Consider the following 20,050-nt stretch of genomic DNA (forward strand, 5'->3'; position numbering starts at 1 on the left):
TACCGTGACAACACTAATTTCGAGGGGGTTCATCTGCAAAAACTAATGAAAAACTAAACAATGATATTCGGTATTCGGTACTCGGTATTCGGCCAAGCGTTTAATAATATTCGGCTTCGGCTTCGGCCACAAATTTTCATTTCGGTGCATCCCTATTTTGTTATGTATAAACTTTTATTGTGAAGCACCTAAATGAGCAGCAAAATTCACAACAGCCATAATTGAACATCGTCATCGTGGCCAACCAGTATCAAGTTGAACGATAATCTTGCCACATTGCCCAAGCCCACAGACAACACTTCACAAATATTCGATTTACACAAAAAATGAAAACAAAGAAAAGAAACAAATCCTCACCAGAACCAGTGAATATTTAGCATTTATAATAATTCATAATTCATAATAAAAGCTTTTAAATAGCAAAAAACAGGGGGCTTTTATTGTGAAGAATCCATACTGTAGGAAGTGAAATGTGCGCACTTTTTTTCAATTAAAACAAGTCCAGTTATACCTCAGTCGGGAGGAGTACAAGCAGACTGAGCCACGGTAAGATGCTGAGATGAACAGCTGCTGACAACAGGCTCTTACTGCACCTCTGCAAACAGTCACCTCCAGGTAAACAACTTCTGTTACCTGCCGTGCTATGTGATGGAAAAACACTGGCAGCAAAATAATGGGGGAACTTCAGCAGTGGATCAACCTGCCGATTTTAAACGTCATTGACTCGAGACAAGTGTGTCATCGGTTAGACACATCTAAATGCGGGTAGTTGTAATAGAGATGGAAATTCCTGTCAAACAATGTCAAGCCAAGGAAAACGCCCATGTTGTTAGACTTACTCCAACTACTGTACACCCAAGGGTTACTTCCACCCTGATGGTCCGATCTCTCCCTCACAGCCAGGATTTGTCGGTACTGAGGAGTACGTCCACAGGCTGGTGAAGCCCAGCGTCGACCACGTCTGCCGTCTCAAGTTCCCCACAGGAAACTACCCCCCCTGCATCGGCGACGATCGGGACCTGCTGGTGCACTGGTGCCACGGGGCGCCGGGGGTGGTCTACATGCTCCTGCAGGCGTACAAGGTAAACACTGAGGGGGCAAATGAATACTGAAGAGTTACTGTGATGGAGTCCAGTCATGTAGAGAATAAAAGGGGAGTTCATTTACAGAGTCACAGTGCCATCTTGTGGTGAAGTTTTGTCAGTTCCATTGTAATCTCAGCTGATATGATGCTGCTTGTTATGTCAAGTCATTTGTGTGGATTTTGTGAAGGCGTTCTTTTCTATTTTCTGTCAAAATAATGAAGTATGAAAACATGATTTTGTTTTCCTGACAACAAATGTTTTTCTGTCAAACTTCTGCACTGACTTTCTTACAAGTAATTAGGGAAAAAAATAAAACAAAAACCTTCCTTGACCTTCCCTTGTCCCAGGTGTTTGGAGTGTCCCAGTACCTGGAGGACGCCCTGCAGTGCGGAGAGGTGGTGTGGCGTTACGGCTTGCTGAAGAAGGGCTACGGGCTGTGTCACGGTGCGGCGGGGAACGCCTACACCTTCCTGGCTCTCTACCGGCTAACGCAGGACCCCAAGTACCTGTACAGAGCCTGCATTGTGAGAGCACATTAATGAGACTTTACAGTGTAATCAGTACACATCATTCACTCCATCCTATGGAGACACAGTGCCCTCTCTTGCGCAAAAATATCAATCTATCTATATCAATATTTTCTCTGAATAAATGAGATCATTATCTCAGAATTCATGACATCTGCACTTGTTTTTCTGAATTTTTCTGAATTTTTGTCTCATTAATTCAGAAAATAGGAACTGAATTTTTCCCCTCTAATGAATGCGTTACCCTTCTGTAGCATCCCTCGGAGTATGATGCCATAACAAATAGAGGGAGGTAATTTTCTGTCTCTTTTTGAGGCTTCATATTGTGTCTTTCCTTGGCGTCCTCTGACTTTGATGCAAGATGTGAAAGTCACATTAAACTTAGCTCAAAGGACAACCAATCATAGCACAGTTGGCCCCTCGCCAGCCTTACAATCGAAAATTATTCCAGAGACAGGGGGCATGTGAGAGGCAGGGCCTTTTATGTTTATTGACAATAGGTTGGTAGCTGTCGGTGCGAGTCGGCGTCAAAGTGGGCCGAGCGGGCCTGGCAGCGAGCTCTATTTGGATGCACTCCAGGTGGCACGAGTCCCACGTGTACCATCATTAATATGAATCTATTCATAGAGGATGGAAATAGACTCTTCAGATGTCTCGCCTAAGCTCTGCTACATGCTCCCAGCGCAACACAGTGACATTGTGGTCATAATGTGATACCTCGACAGATGCTAGGATTTCACTAAGAGGAGCACAATTTTTAGCAGTTGTTGACATTGCTCTCTATTCTCCTGAGACGCTGCGACTACAGTCAACTGTTGTTATAGAAGGGGAATGTTATTATGACACTGTCTCTCTCTGTCTCTGCAGTTTGCCGACTGGTGCATGAACTATGGCAAACATGGATGCCGAACACCAGACACTCCCTTCTCACTTTTTGAAGGTAATCTGTGATGACATGTCCCACTTGCCATACATATCCTGTTGTTAGAATACTTGGTTTGTGTCAACTTTTTAATCACCAAATAGAACTGATTAAATCTAATTAAACCGATCGTTTTAAATTATATTATGTAAACACACCATCTCACTTCCTGTTCACAGGCATGGCCGGCACCATCTACTTCCTGGCCGACCTCCTACAGCCGATGAAATCGAGGTTCCCAGCCTTTGAGGTGTAGAAGTGAGTCCTCCCCACTCACACTGTGGGAGAAAAGAACAAGGAGAAGACCCGCACTTCTGCTGTCCATCACACACACACACACACACACGCATGGAAACACAACACATTCAAAGCAACACAACGTCATGCCACGTTTTTCCTGCTCTTCTCTTCTCTCCTGGGATTTTCCATGATATTAACAGGATAAATCTCAGCTACATAATTGTCGTAAAGATGTGTCAAAGGGGAGAGCTTAAGTCGCTTTTTGTTTTTTCTGTATAAATGAAATTCTTGCTTGGCTGTTGCTCAGATTGTGACGTCTTTAAAGGTTTCAGCAAAAGGATAGAAACCAATTTTCTGGCTGTCAAAACATAAATTAAAACATGGTGAAACTAAACAGTGTTAACTTACTAAATATTTCTATTATTCTGTAAGCTTGATATGTTAAAAAAAAAATAGGGACATGGATGCTTTTAGTTTGCACAGCTTTTCTGTTTTCTTTCTCAGAGTCAGCAGCAAAGCTAGGAACAATGCACTAAATATAATTCAGTACAAGCTGTGCCATGTGTGAAGGGATTAACCCTGCAGTGTAAACTGTTGCCTGTCCTTTGCACTGTCTGAGCAATAAACCATGTGTCTTTTTACAGCTGTCGCTTTGTGGTGAATTCCCTTAGCTCCTGCTCGTCTTTGTGAGTATGCAGCAGCACAGAAAGGCCACAAGAGGGCAGCAGAGAGGCTGGAACTTGTGAATTAATGAGACGATTGACCTCCACTTGGCAAATGTAGTGCGTTCACCTTGGTCACTTTATGAATTTGACTGTCAAATTTAATGCTAATGAAGTCAGCGGATATATGGATACCGCTTACAAGATGGTGGAAAAAGTGTCCACTATTTGATCTGCTTTACCCTAATTATGTAATGAATCGTCTTTTAAGCCCTGAGATAACACAGGCATGCAGGAGACATACACTTTTGACATCTCTCTCATTGTAAACTGTCAGTTTTAAGCCTCTAAAAGAAGCCTCCTGTCACAGTGGCAAGTGTCTAAAATCCACTTGGCTCAACTGGCCTGCTCTCTATTCCAAATAAGGCTCACGTAACACTCGTGAAAACCAAGCAACGACACAATACCCCCACTCTTTTTTAAGCCCCCTGCCCGTGCTTCTTCATGACCTGACGTCAGCTGGGGTTTTGGAGGGCTAAAGGGTGGTTACTGTACCAGTCTTGGGGAGCAGGAGTGTACATTTTCTCCAGCCCCACCTCCACAGAGCCAGCCCAGCGTAGGAGAAACCGAACACCTCCAGCAGGAATGGGAGTAAAAATAGAGCTCATCTGTCCAGGGGAGTGGTGTCTTTCACTCAGTCTCACAAATGGCCTCTAAGTCTTTTCCGTCAGTTCCGTAGCTGCAGGACATAAATGTTCTGGTCCATGCAGTCTGGCAGCACACACACACACACACACACACTGTTAGTGAGTTATCTAATCCTGTGCACGCTGCCTTTGTGAGTATTTACACTTGTTCTCCCTCTCAGCTCTGTCATTTGGAGAGTCTGTGCAGGAAAATAAAGTTTGAGTCCAAAACCACATGCTTACAAATTGACACTTTTGATTTAGCAGCCAAAGACTAATCCACTCTACACTGCACAAAATCAAGTACAGTCCTTGGGCAAAAATGTGTGGCAAGTCAGAAATGATGTAAATAATACCCTGACAACATTCATATCTATCATTTTATTAATGCAAAATGAATCTAAAGATTATACTAAATATACAGTGGCCATCAGAGGCTTGTGTGGGAATTGCAGAGCTAGATATTTTGGGTGCAGACTGCATCTTATACAGTGTAATTTAACCTTTAATGCAAGAAAAATTCATGGGTCAGCTAATGAAGCTATGCACACATTAAAAGTAATTGGACAGTACAAAAAAGTAAAAGCCCCACACTCATGACAACAAAATCAAATACCAATGCAAAACAGCATATTTTTCCATTAATAAGAAACACTAGGGCAGTGTAGCACCTTGCACATTCGACACCCTCAGCCTATTTTCACCCCCTATACACATTTAGATCATTGAACATATTTTCTGTGCAGAGCAGTAAGAACAGAGTTTGATCCTTACTGCTCATTTTGAACATACATCAATTTGTTAACTTGCCAAGAGTATCTTTTTTATTTTTGGTGTGTTTAGTCTTAAATTGTATATACAAAGTCTTGAAATTGAGCTTGTTTATACCTGTTGACCCTGCAACAGAGGCAGGATGGACCTTGAATTAGGATTGTTTAGTTAAACTTCTGTTTCCATATTCAAAAATTAACTTGAATTCAAAAATTAAACAGAGTAATTAACACTACAGGTTCAACAATATGGAAGCAAATAAAAGACAAATATTTGAATTTGATAATGACTGAAAACTTAGTATTGAAATTTAAACACCACTGAATTCATAGCATTGAAATATTTAACTTTGAAAGATCATGTATGAGTTCAACCCGCAATTTCAAAAGCTGAATTTGAATGTGTTTTCATTTTTCTCAGTTATATTTCCCTGTGTTCACAAATTCAGATTCAAAAATTCAAGTTTCAGAATTTAAAAATAAATAAATTTGATAAACTGACTAATCGAATTTGAGCAAACTGAATCTATTTTTTTGAAATTCTGAAAAGTGAATTTTTGAAAATGTAATTCAGCTTTTAAAATTGCAAATGAAGACTTTTCATTCATTTTTCTCAATTGTATTTTCCTCAATATTCACAAATCCAGAAATTGAAGTTTAAGAATTTAAAAAAGAAGAATTGTTTTTATTTCATTTTTATTTTTTCTTGAATTTTTGGATTCGAATTTGACCGATCAAGTTTGACTGATATATCTAAATTTGACCAATTGGATTTTAGCAACCTAAATGTATTTTTTTAATTCTAAAAAAAAAAAAAAAAAAAATTGGAGTATTCAGTTATTGTTAAAATTAAAATACTTCTGTCTCGTATTTGCTTCCATACAGACAATCATAGACAAAGCTTTGAGACATAAAAGAATTATAAGATCAAGCTAAATGCTGAAACATAGTACAACAGTGGCACAAGACAACATTCACCAAGGTAGTGAGCACAGATACGAGTCTGTGGTGGTTAATGGTGCAGAAATGTATTTATTTGTGTAATAGCAAATGTTACAATTAAGTTTTGTGCATCTGCTGCATTAATAATAATGGATTCCTTTTGATACAGTCATCAGCACCATGGAGAGCTCTGTGAAGCCGCTCTGCGCTCGGGTCATTTCACCTGCATAGATTATATAATCAAGTCTTTACTTCTGGGTAACTTAACCTATTATTATCACTTTATAACCTCGATTTCACTCTAATGCATTATAGCGCTTGATTTAACTACTAAAAACATGAACTTTGGGATGTCTCCATTAGCTATGTTGCAGATAATCTGGTGCATTGATTTATAAACCTTATACTGTAGTATTATGAATGTATATTAAGGTCTTAAATAAACTGCCATTAAAAGTTGACTTTTGCAACGCCTGTCAGAATGGAATCAACTTTTCAGATGGTTTTTGCCCTGCTGCTATTTCACCATAAGAGGAGGAGCACGCTGACAGTTTAAAAATATCACCTTGTAAATGAGCTCTCTGGGCTTGGAGCCCCTCTGCAGTGGGCCACTAGGTAGCTGACTTCTCTGTATTTTCACTGTCATGGTTCAACTGCATCCAAAAACCTCCCTCCAAAGTTTAGATGTCAAGCTAATGAAAGTTAATGGTGTTTTGTCTTTATAGAAATAAAACAGTTTCAAGTCTTGAGACACAAGACATGGAGTCTTGACACAGTTCTTTGGCCTTCTAAAAATACCCCTGTCCCCTTCTAAAGGCCTACTCCCACTGCGCGGGACGCACAGCTCTCCTTTCCGTTTGCCCTAAGAAAGTTAAAGATGTTCCAACGTGTCATCTGATCCGCCCCATTAGCATACGTGACGTCACGTGCCGGGGTTAAATAAGAGGCAGCTTTGACCATGGCTCAGGACCACTCTGTCTTGGGACTTCAGCTTCTCTTCTCCTTTCTTTCCGCTCCTCCAGCTCCTTCTCTCCAAAATGGTGTGTACATAATTGTGTTTTGGACCCTTTGGGTGGGGCGGTGCCGATGGAGTTACTTTTTTTTCTGCCAGGGACAATTCTTTGTGGCATGGGTTTGGATACCATCTCTGCAGAATAAGCTCAAAGTTGGGACTTAATTGGCATCAATGAAATCGTGATAGGAAGGAGAAATCAAGACTTTTGCTCTAAAAAGCTTGTCTTTAAAAAATGTGTTAAAAGTTCTTGGGACCACCACTTTAAAATACACCCACAGTTTACAGCATTACATTCTCTGCTTGAGCATTGTTAGGAAGTCTTACATGAACTGGACTTTGTCTGTGCATCTTCTTCACTCATTCATTTCTCTGCGTTCTCTGTGTTTGTGTATTCGTAAATGTGCATTGTCTTTTGTGTACATGTGCGTTTTTGTGTGTTTCCACGTGACAGACCGAGTTCTCAGCGGACCAGATTGAGGGTAAGTGAAGAAACACCAAGATTCGTCCTCGTCCCTTACAGAAAGCTTGACGTGTGAGAAACAGGCTGTGAGAATCTTAACGTCTCACAATCATTCGTGGTGACATTATGCCCCAAACCTTTCCTAGCGAGGAATTTTAATTGTCACACTTAACAAACTCGGGGTAGTTGTTTGCTCAGTTAAACCTCTAGTCCAAATTAACTCCTAAAAGGTGAAAGAAGGGATGAAGAGAGTTCCGTACTGAAGCCCGCCAAAGGACGTGCCATTTCACGGACTTGTCCAGTTGTCGAGGAGAATTCGAGATATGTCTATTCTAAGCCGCCCTAGCCTTGTCTTGTGGCTCGCACGCAGCAGAGGCGTTAATCCCGAGGTCAGGATTTAAGATGCAGCCTCAGCGGCGTCCTATTACATGCGGAATCCAGACTCTGATCCCCGAGCACCATCCCCAACCCTTTTGTTCAATGCTGAAAGATGTGCCCTCTATAAACATTACCCTGTGTTTGGTGAAAGGTATTTGTTGTGCCTCTGCCGATGGGTAATAGGCCTACATAATGGCTTCGGTATGGATAGTCGTGTATCTTAGAGTTGGAGGCAAAAGCACTTCCTGTCAAGCTAATTGGTTTGTATGGACTTTCAATTTGCTTTGCACCCAAAAAAAAGTGCTGCTCCTGCACATCCTGGTACATTTATACTACAGTGAAACACATGCAAGCCATGCATGACAAGGTGTTGGTTACAACACAGTCAGCATTCTTATGTTTAACTTGAGCAGGGCCGTGCTGCCATGCCTCTATATGGCCAGGGTTCCTCTCTCGGGGTGTATCAGTTTGCTCCCGATGTCGACCTAAATGCCTCTCAAATGCAAGCGGAGGCAGGAATGGAGAGGGGGTCAAAAGGGGCGGGGGTGGAGGTGGGGTGGGAGGTACAGCTGTTCCTTCTGCTGCTGTTCAGACCATTAATCTGTCAAAAAGGTCACTTTGAGTTGGCTTCCTGGTAGGATTCATAGGAATAGCTAACCTTTGTTCGGTACCTTCCTCCTCTCTGCTTGGATACAGCTGTCCCTTCCAATTATCGGGGAACAATGACTGAAGTATGCGGCTTCTACTGTCTTTGATCCTCGGAAACAGTGTGGCACCACATGGCTGCCATAGCTGACTAAAACCCTGAAGGATAGAAAACCCAAAGGCATTTGCACAAAAAGAGAACATTACAGACGTACCGGACAAATCCGATGTAACTTTCTGGGGGCAATATAAATTGTCCAATAGCCTTGACATATTTTTTACCATTTGCCATTTAGTTCTTTCTTCTGATGCCATCGAGACATAGCTTTCCAGTGTGTGTAGCCACTTAACTGTTGTGAGCACTATAGCAGAGGGCATCATGTATTTTTGGTTCTTTTACTGACTTGTGTCTTTGTAACTCAAAGTTCTCACTTACTCTCCCTTGCCAGATTTCAAGGAGGCTTTTGGCCTCTTTGACAGAGTCGGTGACAGCCAGGTGGCCTTCAACCAGGTGGCTGATATCATGCGCGCTCTGGGCCAGAACCCCACCAACAAGGATGTTAACAAGATCCTGGGCAACCCCACCGCAGAAGGTGAGACCCCATTGCATGCTTGCAAAATGCAGATATATGGAAGCAAATAGGTGACAGAAGTATTTGCATTCTAACAACAAACAATGAAATTTAAACACCACTGAATGAATAGCTTGAAATGCTTTACTATGGAAAAAAAAAGAATGTATCTGAATTTATTTGTTTCGAATTCACCTCTTTGAAATTGAAAATTGAAATTTCTTGATTTGCAATTTTCATTTTTCTCAATTATAGTTTTCTCAGTGTTCACAAATTTATATAAAAAAGAATTTGAAAAAAAAAAAAAAATTCCAGTTGAAATTTTTGGGTCTTTATTTGACCAATCTAATTTGAGTCCGTGACTCCATTTTTTTTTTTTTTTTTTTTTAATTCTGAAACATTAATTCTTGGAGCTGAATTTTGTGAACATTGAAAATCAAAATTCAATTCAATAATTTCTCTCAATTATGTTTTTCTCAGTGTTCACAAATTCAGATCCCCAAATTCAAGTTTTAGAATTTACAAAAAAAAAAAAGAAAAGAAAAAAAAAAGATTATTTAACTTGAATTTTTGGATCCTAATTTGACTGATTAAGTTTGACTAATGCTATATCTTAGATTTTTATATCTAAATATGACCAATTGCATTTTAGCAACCTAGATGTAATTTTTAAAATTCTGATGGTTTATTTTTTTATCTGAATTTGTAAGAATAAAATTTAAAAAATTCAAATTAAGCTTTTTAAAAGTGAAAATCATGAAATTTCATGATACAAAGTCCCTCAAAAAAATACTAAAATTCTATTAATTCAGTGCTGTTTGAATTTCACTATTTACCATTCAGTGATTGTCAAAAATAAAAATACTTTTGTCTCTAGTTTGCCTCCATATGCACAGTCATAGACAAAAATTAAAGACATCAAAGAATTATGAGATAAAGCCAAATGCTAAAACATAGCATAGCAGTAGCACAAGATAACGTTCGTAAAGTTAGTGAGCACAGAGGAGAGGTCTGTGGTTGTTTATGGTGCCCTCCGTGTGACATTTCCAACAGACATGGCCAACAAGAGGCTCAACTTCGACGCTTTCCTTCCCATGCTGAAGCAGGTCGACGCCCTCCCCAAGGGTACCTATGATGACTACGTTGAGGGTCTGCGCGTCTTCGACAAGGAGGGCAACGGCACAGTCATGGGCGCTGAGCTGCGCATCGTGCTGTCCACCCTGGGTGAGTTCCCCAAATATAGAAGTGCACAAATATAGTCTGCTTAGCACGCACAGTGTGTGTGTGTGTGTGTGTGTGTGTGAGCGTGTGTGTGAAACAGAGAGTCTGACATGGATCCCTGTACATCTCCAGGAGAGAAGATGAATGAGACAGAGATTGATGCTCTTATGGCCGGCCAGGAGGACGAGAACGGCAGTGTGCACTATGAGGGTAAGCTGATACTTCCTGGCATGCCTTTTCTTTTTCTTTTTTAATAAATATGTAACGCCTAAGATTTACTCATATGGCTTTGTCTTTCTCCAGCTTTCGTCAAGCACATCATGTCTGTGTAAGAGGCCAGCAGTTGGAGTGCTGAGGAAACTGTAGCTCCCCTACAGACAGCCCATCAGTGTTCAGGACATCTTCACTGTATCAAAGACCAACCAAGGAAAGACAAGGACTATGTACAAGGGATGTTGAAGCAAACCCATCTTGTTGTTTATTTTGTTTTTCTTTCCATTTCGTCACCAACCCTCCTCTCTCGGGACATCACCACCACCTCTCCGCTGAAGACCTCCCATCACTTGGCCTCTACTCCAACCGGGGCGTGTCTCCACTCGCCACATGGGGTGAGGAACGGGGGAGAAGGGATGACCGCTCATCAAGTGAGGGTAGATCCCTACCTTCCCACCGCCACCTCATTCAGTCACGCCATCACTGGCCCAGCAATGCCAAAGGTGCTGGAAAATGGTTGTGGATAGACCGCCAAAAGTCTTCCCAGAAAAGTTTTATTTATTGTCACTCTGTTCATTTCAGAATAAACTTTTCCAACGTACATCCCATCTGGGTTGGTTCTTGATCTTTTATTGACCACATTGTTTTATTGACCAACAGTTGTTCTGCTGAGTGTGTACATATAGTGTGTGTACATACACAAGTGTGTACTTAATATCCCACTATACAAAGTCAATAGACACAAATACAGGTTGTTTCTGCAACCCATTGCAAATAACATAGATAGATGGATAGATAGATTGAAGGTGTGAATTCTTGTTTGGGACAAGGGTGTTTTCTAACACAGGGGTCAGTAGAGTAGGTCTGTGGGTTGGGAGGGAGCACAGTCTGTGTTTTTAACTGAAGTGCCATAGGATTATTGACACTATAGATTTGTGTAACTTTCTATCAGAGTGATGGGGGAAGAAACTGTTCTGTTGTACAGTTTATTTATTTATGTAATCTTTAGTTAACCTCTTGAGATTAAAAATATCTCTTTTTAATAGTGTCCTGGCCAAGACAGGCAGTAATTTAAGTTATAGACAGACAACATAGAACAAAAATACAGCTCTAAAACAAGCAATATAAATGAGTGATGAGTTAAGGGATTACAGTTGGTAACAAATCTCATTACGCCATGATACAGAGTCCAGAGCATGCAAACACTGGGAGGGTGCATTCATATATGTTACATCCCCATAATCAAGCACAGTCAGGGATGTGGCAAAGACCAGTCTTTTTTGACCTAGAAAGAAAGGCAGTCTCTACTTCCAAAATAAAAATCCAGTGATCTGTAGAGAAGTTGGAACAGGTTATGTTCAGGGGTGTGATGGGTGTGCACAATAGTACACAATGAGCCCAAGTTGAAGGGCCAATATTGCATCGAGTACTCTTAAAATGCATCATGGTGTTTTGTTTTTTCTTGTGACATCTTCAATGTGTATTTTTAGGCTACAGGCAGACTGAGGGCAGACTTTTACTTTTGTAATTCGGCGGAGGAGGCAGTGACTAACCAAAAAGTGATCTGTCCTTACAGTCATTCACACATTCTCACTCGTCTAGTTTGCTTGCATCTTCTGCTGTGTGCTTTATTTCTTTTTTCTTTTTTTGTCGAGGATGTCTGTTAAAAAAGTAGCTGAAACTTGTCTTTTTGGGCTGAGAAATGTTTCCAGGCGAGGACAGGCGCTCTCTGCAGCTGCTGCAAGGTGAAATATAGCCTCAATCGTTTAAATATTTGTCTTTGTTTGGTAGTATTACTTTTGAGATGAACATATGTTTCAGTAATTGACATTTGTCTGTAGGGGTGGGTCACAACCTTTGGGGTCAGAAGTAGTCAGATAAATAAAAGCACTAATACCACACTGTAAAAATACATTAAATAAATTTATAAGGTAAAAATATCGATTGTGGAATTAAATGTTGCCTGTTAGTGTGAAACAAAGATTAAATAAGTAAATAAGTATATCTATGTTGTTGGGTTTTTTTTTTGTTTTTTTTTTAAATCTATTTAGTTTTATACATTATTATTGCATTTTCAATAATGTTACATATTGGATCTCTGAAACAGGCAAAATATCAGAATACATTTAAAGATAAAAACCTTTTATTTTTGGCTGGATAAAATACTCAGTGATTTCTGCACCAAAATATATATATTTCTTTTCATTTCTAATATGATTTCTCTCATTATTTTGTCGAGTACATGCTATTAATTTTCCATAATATCAGCTAGGCTAATTTAATATAGATATATGTGATTATTTGTACCAACTGTTAGTTTTTACGGTTTTTACCTCCTGCTGAAAACTAAACACATGTATTTCTGCAATCCTTTTATCCCACCAGTAGGTGTCAGTAAGAATACATGTATTTATTTAGTAGAAGAAGAAATCTCTGCGATAAGACAAGAAAATAACAGGAGGTCTTACTCTGCTGCTGTTATGATGGGCAAAACTTTCTCCTTAAGTGTGAAAACCTGCTTCAAAATCACATTATGAGTGTATTTATCAATAATTACATTCTAATTAAAGTTAGTTTCTACAAGCGGAACTAAAAACGTATTTACTTAACAACCCGGAGCACCTCTCAAGGGATAAAACCTCCTTTCTTAGACCGGAAGAGGAGCCAGAGACGGACTATAAAGTGATCCATCTTGCCTACTCATACGATCTTTAACTTGTTTGCTTCTATCTCTCTACGTGATTTTTGTCCTCCTGCGTTTCTCCAAGATGTTTCTTAAACATGTCAGCAAAACTTGTCTTTTGGGACTGAGAAATGTCTCTGGGCGAGGACAGGTGCTCTTTGTGGCTGCTGCAAGGTAAATTATATGATATATATAAATATATAATGATATATTACTTTGAAGGTGGAGTTATGTGTCAGTGGGCTAATGGCTAACTTCAAGAAATGCGGAATTCTGACAGTTTGAGTTTTATCGAGTAACATCGGTTATATTAAATATTTAAAGGCTGCTGTACTCTTGGAAAATAGTATATTTTATCGATTGTAGCGGACGTGCAGTTGTCTGTTGAAGTCAACCTTTGGCACACTGACATTGTGTTGTCACTTTTTGAGCAACTGTTGACTTAATATTGATATGATCAGAAAACCAACAATTAATTCGTAGCATTAAACTTTTTTTACTTTGAAAATATAATTTTTATTTAGTTTTTGACTTCACCTCTTTGAAATTAAAATATGAGATGTTTTAGTTATGTTTTTGTCAATGTTTGTAAATTCAGGTACAAAAATTCAACTGTATGAATCTTAAAAAATAGACTCAGGTGGCTGTAATTTGATTGGTTAAAGACAGATAAAAAATTTAACTTTAATTTTTGATTTTATTTTTTTTTTTCTAAGGTTTGAGACTTGAACTTTTGGATCTGAATTTGTGAATATTGAGGGGAAAAAAACTCGAATTCATAAATAAATTCAGATTCATGGTTTTCACAGTAAAATATTTCAATGCTATGAATTCAGAGGTGTTTAAATTTCAATATTAAGTATTCATTGTTTGTTAAAATATTTTTGCAATGTCAGAAGCTGAATTTTAATGCACTGTATTCAATGTTCACGAATTCCGACTAAAAAAATTTAAGTTTCATCATTTTCAAAAATTAGATTTAGGTTAATGGCTCATTTGACTGGTCCAATTCACATCCAAAAACTCAACTCCAAACATCTATTAATTAATTTGATATTTTTCTGAATCTTGAATTTTTGGATCTTAATTTATGTACACTGAAAAAAATAAATTCAGAATTAGCATTTGAGAAAGAAAGAAAGAAAGAGAAAATTCAGCTGGCTAATTTTCAGCTACAGTCCTTTGGCAAGATGTTTTAAAACCAATAAAAGGATACAAGTCACAGGATCTTCTCATGTCTGATTGTCTGAAAAACAGGTCTTGTGCCTTTGTTTGAATGTGTGATGGATGTCACCGTTTCTTATTTCCAATGGGAGAATGTTCCATAGTTATGAAGCTCTGACAGGAAAGTAAAAAATCAAAGTTAATATGTCCAGTACAATTGTGTAAATTGCTAGACTCGCATGTAGAGCTGAAAGGGTTCAAATCAGTTCAAGGATCGACTTATAAACACATCTGGAACTGTTTAATATTTAATCATTTTACTATATAATGATGAAAACTCTGTCTGTGGGTGTGTCTGTCTGTGTCTCTGTTCCACGTTTTTCTCCTCACTGACTTGGTCAATCCATGTGAAATTTGGCACAGTAGTAGACAGTCATGGGAGGATGCGAATGGGGGGGCCATAGCAACCGATTGAAATTGCAAACTCATGCCCCGTATGTCGTAGAGACATGAAACTTTGCACAGAGATGCCTCTCCTCGTGAGGAACAAATTTGCCTCAAGAACCCATAACTTCCGGTTATATAGATTTTCCGCCATTTTGAATTTTTTGAAAAACACTTAAAATCGATCTCTTCCTAGGAAGTTTGACCGATCTGCATGAAACTGGGTGAACATAATCTAGGGACCAATATCTAAAGTTACCTCTTGGCAAAAGTTGGAAAACTTACTAAAACTGAGCTTCTATAAGGCAATGAATATTGCGGAGGCCGTGGCTCATCACATAAAGGTGTATAACATCTCAAGGGTTTCACCTATCACCATGCAACTTTGTAGGCATATGTCCACACATAATCTGAGGGGACCCCTCCATTATTGACCCGATCAAACAAAATGGGGGCGCTAGAGAGCTAATTTCTTATCTAGGCCTAACCGCCATATCGATTTTTACTAAACTTGGTAGATATGTAGAACAGGACGCCTCAAGGTGACTGGAGAAATTTAACTCTAATTGGCAACTGGGTGGCGCTATAACAACAGAAAAATGCTTAATAATGCATTGCATTGAGCTTTAGGAAGTTATACTTTGTTTTTTTTTGTTATCTGTGTTTTTTTTTTTTTTTACATTTCACAATTAATAGAGAAGATAATCAAACAGGAACAAATGATGATGAGAATAAACATTAGTTTCTGCCTGCCTGTCATGCTAATGTTAGCATCTTAAACTTACAATATCCATAATCACCTGTTGCTTTACCAAAGTGAAATTATTTGCCATGGGCTGCCAAATCAGCCACTTGCCAGCGTTCAAGAAGAGCATGGTTGGTTACATTTCTGTAATTCCTCCCAGGCTACAGCACAGTCAAGCCCAGGATCACGGGCAGCCTGCCCCATCAACCCGTCTAGAAACCTCCAGTGCCAAGACCTTGATGGACATCGGGACCCGCCGGATCTTTAACGAGGACCATGATATCTACAGACAAAGCGTCCGGCGCTTCTTTCAAGATGAAGTGGCTCCACACCACAAGGAGTAGGTGGAAGCATGGCACATGCTCAGAGAACAACCACAAAGAAATGCAGAATTAATCAGTTACTTTCCCACCTCACTATAATCCCCTTTTCCATGTTCCAGGTGGGAGAAGGCAGGTCAGGTGAGCAGGGAGGTGTGGGAGAAGGCTGGTGAGCAAGGGATGCTAGGAGTATTGATACCAGAGGAGCACGGTGGCATCGGAGCAGACGTGTTTTCTGCAGCTGTCGTGTGGGAGGAGCAGTAAGTTGCTTTGGAAATTTGAAAACATCCATCATATCAAAGATCAAACTATTTTTAATCAGTTTTTTTTTTTTGCCCTTCAGAATGTACTCCAACTGCTCAGGGCCGGGTTATGTCCTGCACTCCGACATCGTCATGCCCTACATCTCCAACTATGGTAGCAAGGAACAGATTGAACGCTTCATCCCTGACATGACTGCTGGGAAATGCATCGGCGCTATTGCCATGACGGAGCCGGGAGCAGGCAGGTCAGGACTCGAGCATAGATGCAACATCAGCGATGGTGTTGTGTAGCTTTGATGACACGGCATCTCTATCTTTTCAGTGATCTTCAAGGTGTGAAGACGTACGCCAAGAAGGATGGCAGCGACTGGATCCTCAATGGCAACAAGGTAATGAGCTGTAAAAGCAAAACTGTCATTTCATCCGATCTCAACATCACCCTGAACTCTTTTTCGCTTTCACCTTTCCAGGTGTTCATCACAAACGGTTGGATGGCTGACTTAGTGGTGGTTGTGGCTGTGACTAACCGTGAGGCGAAGTCAGCGGCACATGGCATCAGTCTGTTTCTAGTGGAGAATGGCATGAAGGGCTTCCAAAAAGGACGCAAGCTGGAGAAGATCGGTCTGAAGGCCCAGGTACTGGAGCTCCTTAAATCTTCTTCCATCCTGCTAAAGGTCATGTGAAAGATTGACGTCAGGAGACTGTGATTCTGTCGTCTCACTATTTTTTTCTTCTTCTTGTAAAGGACACAGCTGAACTGTTTTTTGAGGATGTGCGACTCCCAGCTAGCGCCCTCCTGGGGGGACTCAACAAGGGTTTCTACTACCTGATGAACGAACTGCCTCAGGTGACAGGAAAATGTTAAACTCATTCACTTAAAGGGTAACTTATTGTATTTTCTACCTGAACCCTATTTTACCATGCATTTGAGTCTAAGTCACTAATGGGAACAACTATTTTTGAAATTGCTCCAGCATTGAGCGAGAGGGCTGCATCTGGCAGCCACGAAACGCCCTGCAATGTAACGTTAAAGGGCAATTGTGCACCATCAATGTATGTCCACTAAAAGTGCTTATTTTTGCCACTGACAGGTTCAGATTGTTGTTATAAGTGTCTGACAACATTATAGAAAGCATCCCTACAGAGATAGACCTTTTTGTTAAAGAGTAAGATCCTTTTTGTTTCACCACAAACAGCCCACCAGACCCCATTTAAAATAACAGTAATTTTATCATCATAAAACACACCTCATCCCAAGTCTACAGAAAAGAAATGAAACTCACAAAAGGCATCTTGGTTCGTCTTTCCCCTGTTTCAACAATCACCAACTCTTGTTTTGTTAAAATAAACCCTTAATTCATGCAGTTAGATGTGAAATAATGCTGGCTCTATACATGCTAAAATCACTGTTTATTTGAATGGAGTCTGGTGGGTTTGGTGATAGCAATTTCAGGGCTGTTTCTGGTTAAACAAAAAGCATCTTTCTCTTCAACAGAAAGGTCTATCTCTGTAGGGATCCTTTCAATAATGTTGTCAAACACTGCATGAACTTGTTTCGAGTTAATTTGTGTTGCTACAGAGATACCTCCGCACAAGGAACTCTGTAATTGCTTCGGTTCAGCCAGTCTGATAGTAAATCTTGTTATCATTTTATGGCGAAGGAGCGTCTGGCGATTGCTGGCATGGCCATTGCGAGCTGCGAGTTCATGTTTGAGGAAACCAGGAACTACGTGATGCAGAGGAAAGCTTTCGGCAAGACGATCGCTCATCTCCAGGTCTGTATAACAAGGTTTTTTCTGAATCTTGTGTTTTTACCTGTGTGTTATGTACTGTTTAAACTGTAACCGGCAGCCAAGAGTTTCAGAAGTTAAGGTTTACCTAAAGCTACTGTTTTGAGATATCTTCATCACACTCCATACCAGTCAAAACGTAAGAGAATAAATATCATTGCATCTAATTTTACTTCACAGACTGTTCAACACAAGCTGGCAGAGTTGAAGACTGAGATCTGTGTGGGCCGATCCTTCATAGATAACTGCCTTCAGCTCCACGCTGAGAAACGCCTGGATGCCGCAACAGCTTCCATGGCCAAGTTCTGGTGAGAATGTGTTAGCTTCTCATCATCAAAAAAACAGGCTATGTTGCAGCCATTTGCTAATGTCCTTCACCTTCTCTCCAGGGCTTCTGACCTCCAGAATAAGGTGGCCACTCAGTGCCTGCAGCTCCACGGAGGCTGGGGCTACATGTGGGAATACCCCATTGCCAAGTAAGTACCACATAAGCTGTGTACCAGAGGGTCGGTATAACATCAGGGAAGAACGCCACATTGTTCGTATTCCAGTCCTTCTACAAGTTGCTGGACTTGTCTCGCTTTGTCTTTCCAGGGCGTTTGTGGACTCCCGTATTCAGCCTATCTACGGAGGCACCAACGAGATCATGAAAGAGCTCATCGCCCGCACCATCGTCAGCCAGAAGTGAGAACTTTGGATGTTTTCACGGTGGAGGCGCACTGGGGAAAGTGGGATGCTTTGCACAGGTGTTTTTTCTTAGTTCACCATTTGTGTAAATTGGGTTAAAGCAGGTGTCTCTGGTGTTTCTTAGACAGAGCAGGGACCCCTACTGCATATCGTCCTATTGTTGAAAGTTGCTTGTTAAACTGGGCCTACAGTAAGGTAATGTAGGGCAGTCTAAAGTGCCATCTATAAACTTACCTTTTTATTCATTTATACATCATGTTTGTCTCTGAGGTGGATGGTATTTCTGAATCTCATGCTCGAAAAATTACAAAGCAATCCACTGTGGCTCACAAGGATGTTGGTACACTTGAAATAATAATACAGCTTACTGGCCAGTGTGTATCAATAGCACGTTACTGTTAGCTTACTAGTTTGCCTCGCTGTTATAAACCGGTGCTGCACAGTAATTAAGGGTTAAGCTAACATGACTGCACAAGGTTTCAAGGGTAATAGTCTATCATGAATGCCGTGTGCCTTGAATGACCTACCTCTTACAGATGGAAAATTAAATTTGTTGATTTTAAAGGCTGACAAAAAATAGACAGAGCACAAAATGCTAAGCATTGTATGAACAAAACCTTCAATAACCTCAATCAAACATGTTGTATTTCACATTGTTGGTAAAAAAACAACTTATTTTTATGTTTGCTTCTGTCCACTCACTGTAGCGTTAGTCGTGTGTATATAATGTATTGTATATATTGCACTAAAAATAATAGATTCCAGCCAGAAAGTATTTTTGTAAATGATTGGGTTGTTTATTGATGGTGTGTTGAGTATGTAGCTGCATAAAAGATTAATTAATCAGATCTATGTGCCTTTATGTCAACACTGAAATTGTCCAACTATGGCTGTCCACCTGATGAAATAAATGAAGTTCACACAATGTTTAACTGTGCAGTATTTTTCAGAATCAACAGAATATTCAGATTTAAGTGTCTGAATCCTGTAATATGGAAAATAATTACAGAAAATTTCCGAGTTGAGAGTAAGAGACTGAACACAGCTACTCAAATGAGGATTTTGCTTCATTGCAAGTTCAGATATTGACACAGTTTATTTGTGTGATCCAAGCACAGTGTACAGTCCAATGCAAGGAAGTAGTCCAATATGGTTAGTCAGCTTGAGTCCTCATCTTTTTGATATATTCAATAAAAGGTCTCCACATTTTATAAAACTTGATGAGGGAGTTGGACAGGGTCGGCGGTTCAAGTCCCCATCTGGGGGAAAAAAAAATTGACCCTTCCCACGGGTGTTAATAAAGTATATCTCCTAAACTGAAGAAAAACTTGCGAGACACCATCCCCTGTGCATTTCCTTACACCCACCAATAGATGGCAGCAGATGCATGGATAAATGGGTCAGACAAATGAAAAATGACCAAGTGTCCATTTGATTCCAATGCAGCACACTCAGCAGGCAACAGCAGACTGTTGAATGTGACTGGAAGATTTAAAGCAGCTTTCTCAGTTTTATAAATTATATGGTACAGCATGCTGTAGCAATGTCTGGGTACCATGTATCAGACTCTTTGTGGATGTGGTGTATGCGCCTGAATACGCACAGCATGCCAGTCT

The 20,050-nt window shown here is 40.0% G+C and overlaps 3 protein-coding genes across 3 annotated transcripts in view; all 3 read left to right on the forward strand.

The window, feature by feature from the left end:
- lancl1 (LanC antibiotic synthetase component C-like 1 (bacterial)) overlaps positions 1 to 3,417 on the forward strand; it is a 9,313-nt gene extending 5,896 nt beyond the window's left edge. Inside the window, exons 7-10 of the mRNA XM_050063218.1 lie at positions 900 to 1,082; positions 1,433 to 1,609; positions 2,480 to 2,552; positions 2,714 to 3,417. Of these exons, the coding sequence (XP_049919175.1) occupies positions 900 to 1,082; positions 1,433 to 1,609; positions 2,480 to 2,552; positions 2,714 to 2,790 (510 nt within the window). The 3' untranslated portion in view covers positions 2,791 to 3,417. The remainder of the gene's footprint in view (positions 1 to 899; positions 1,083 to 1,432; positions 1,610 to 2,479; positions 2,553 to 2,713) is intronic.
- A 3,360-nt stretch (positions 3,418 to 6,777) lies between these two features.
- On the forward strand, positions 6,778 to 10,946 carry LOC126401746 (myosin light chain 3, skeletal muscle isoform-like). Its single transcript, XM_050063222.1, is given in 7 exon segments — positions 6,778 to 6,837; positions 6,839 to 6,874; positions 7,301 to 7,328; positions 8,782 to 8,925; positions 9,958 to 10,128; positions 10,258 to 10,335; positions 10,429 to 10,946. Coding segments are annotated over 7 exon segments (531 nt in total). The 5' UTR covers positions 6,778 to 6,792; the 3' UTR covers positions 10,458 to 10,946.
- A 1,856-nt stretch (positions 10,947 to 12,802) lies between these two features.
- Positions 12,803 to 19,359, forward strand: acadl (acyl-CoA dehydrogenase long chain). The gene is made up of 11 exons (XM_050063217.1): positions 12,803 to 13,195; positions 15,535 to 15,714; positions 15,817 to 15,954; positions 16,038 to 16,202; positions 16,280 to 16,346; positions 16,428 to 16,592; positions 16,703 to 16,804; positions 17,619 to 17,732; positions 17,928 to 18,055; positions 18,137 to 18,223; positions 18,342 to 19,359. Exons 1-11 carry the CDS (start codon positions 13,107 to 13,109, stop codon positions 18,433 to 18,435), a joined length of 1,329 nt encoding a protein of 442 aa, XP_049919174.1. The 5' UTR covers positions 12,803 to 13,106; the 3' UTR covers positions 18,436 to 19,359.
- The last annotated feature ends 691 nt before the right edge of the window (positions 19,360 to 20,050 follow it).

The sequence above is a fragment of the Epinephelus moara genome, chromosome 15, assembly GCF_006386435.1.
Source record: "Epinephelus moara isolate mb chromosome 15, YSFRI_EMoa_1.0, whole genome shotgun sequence".
Classification (NCBI taxonomy): domain Eukaryota; kingdom Metazoa; phylum Chordata; class Actinopteri; order Perciformes; family Serranidae; genus Epinephelus; species Epinephelus moara.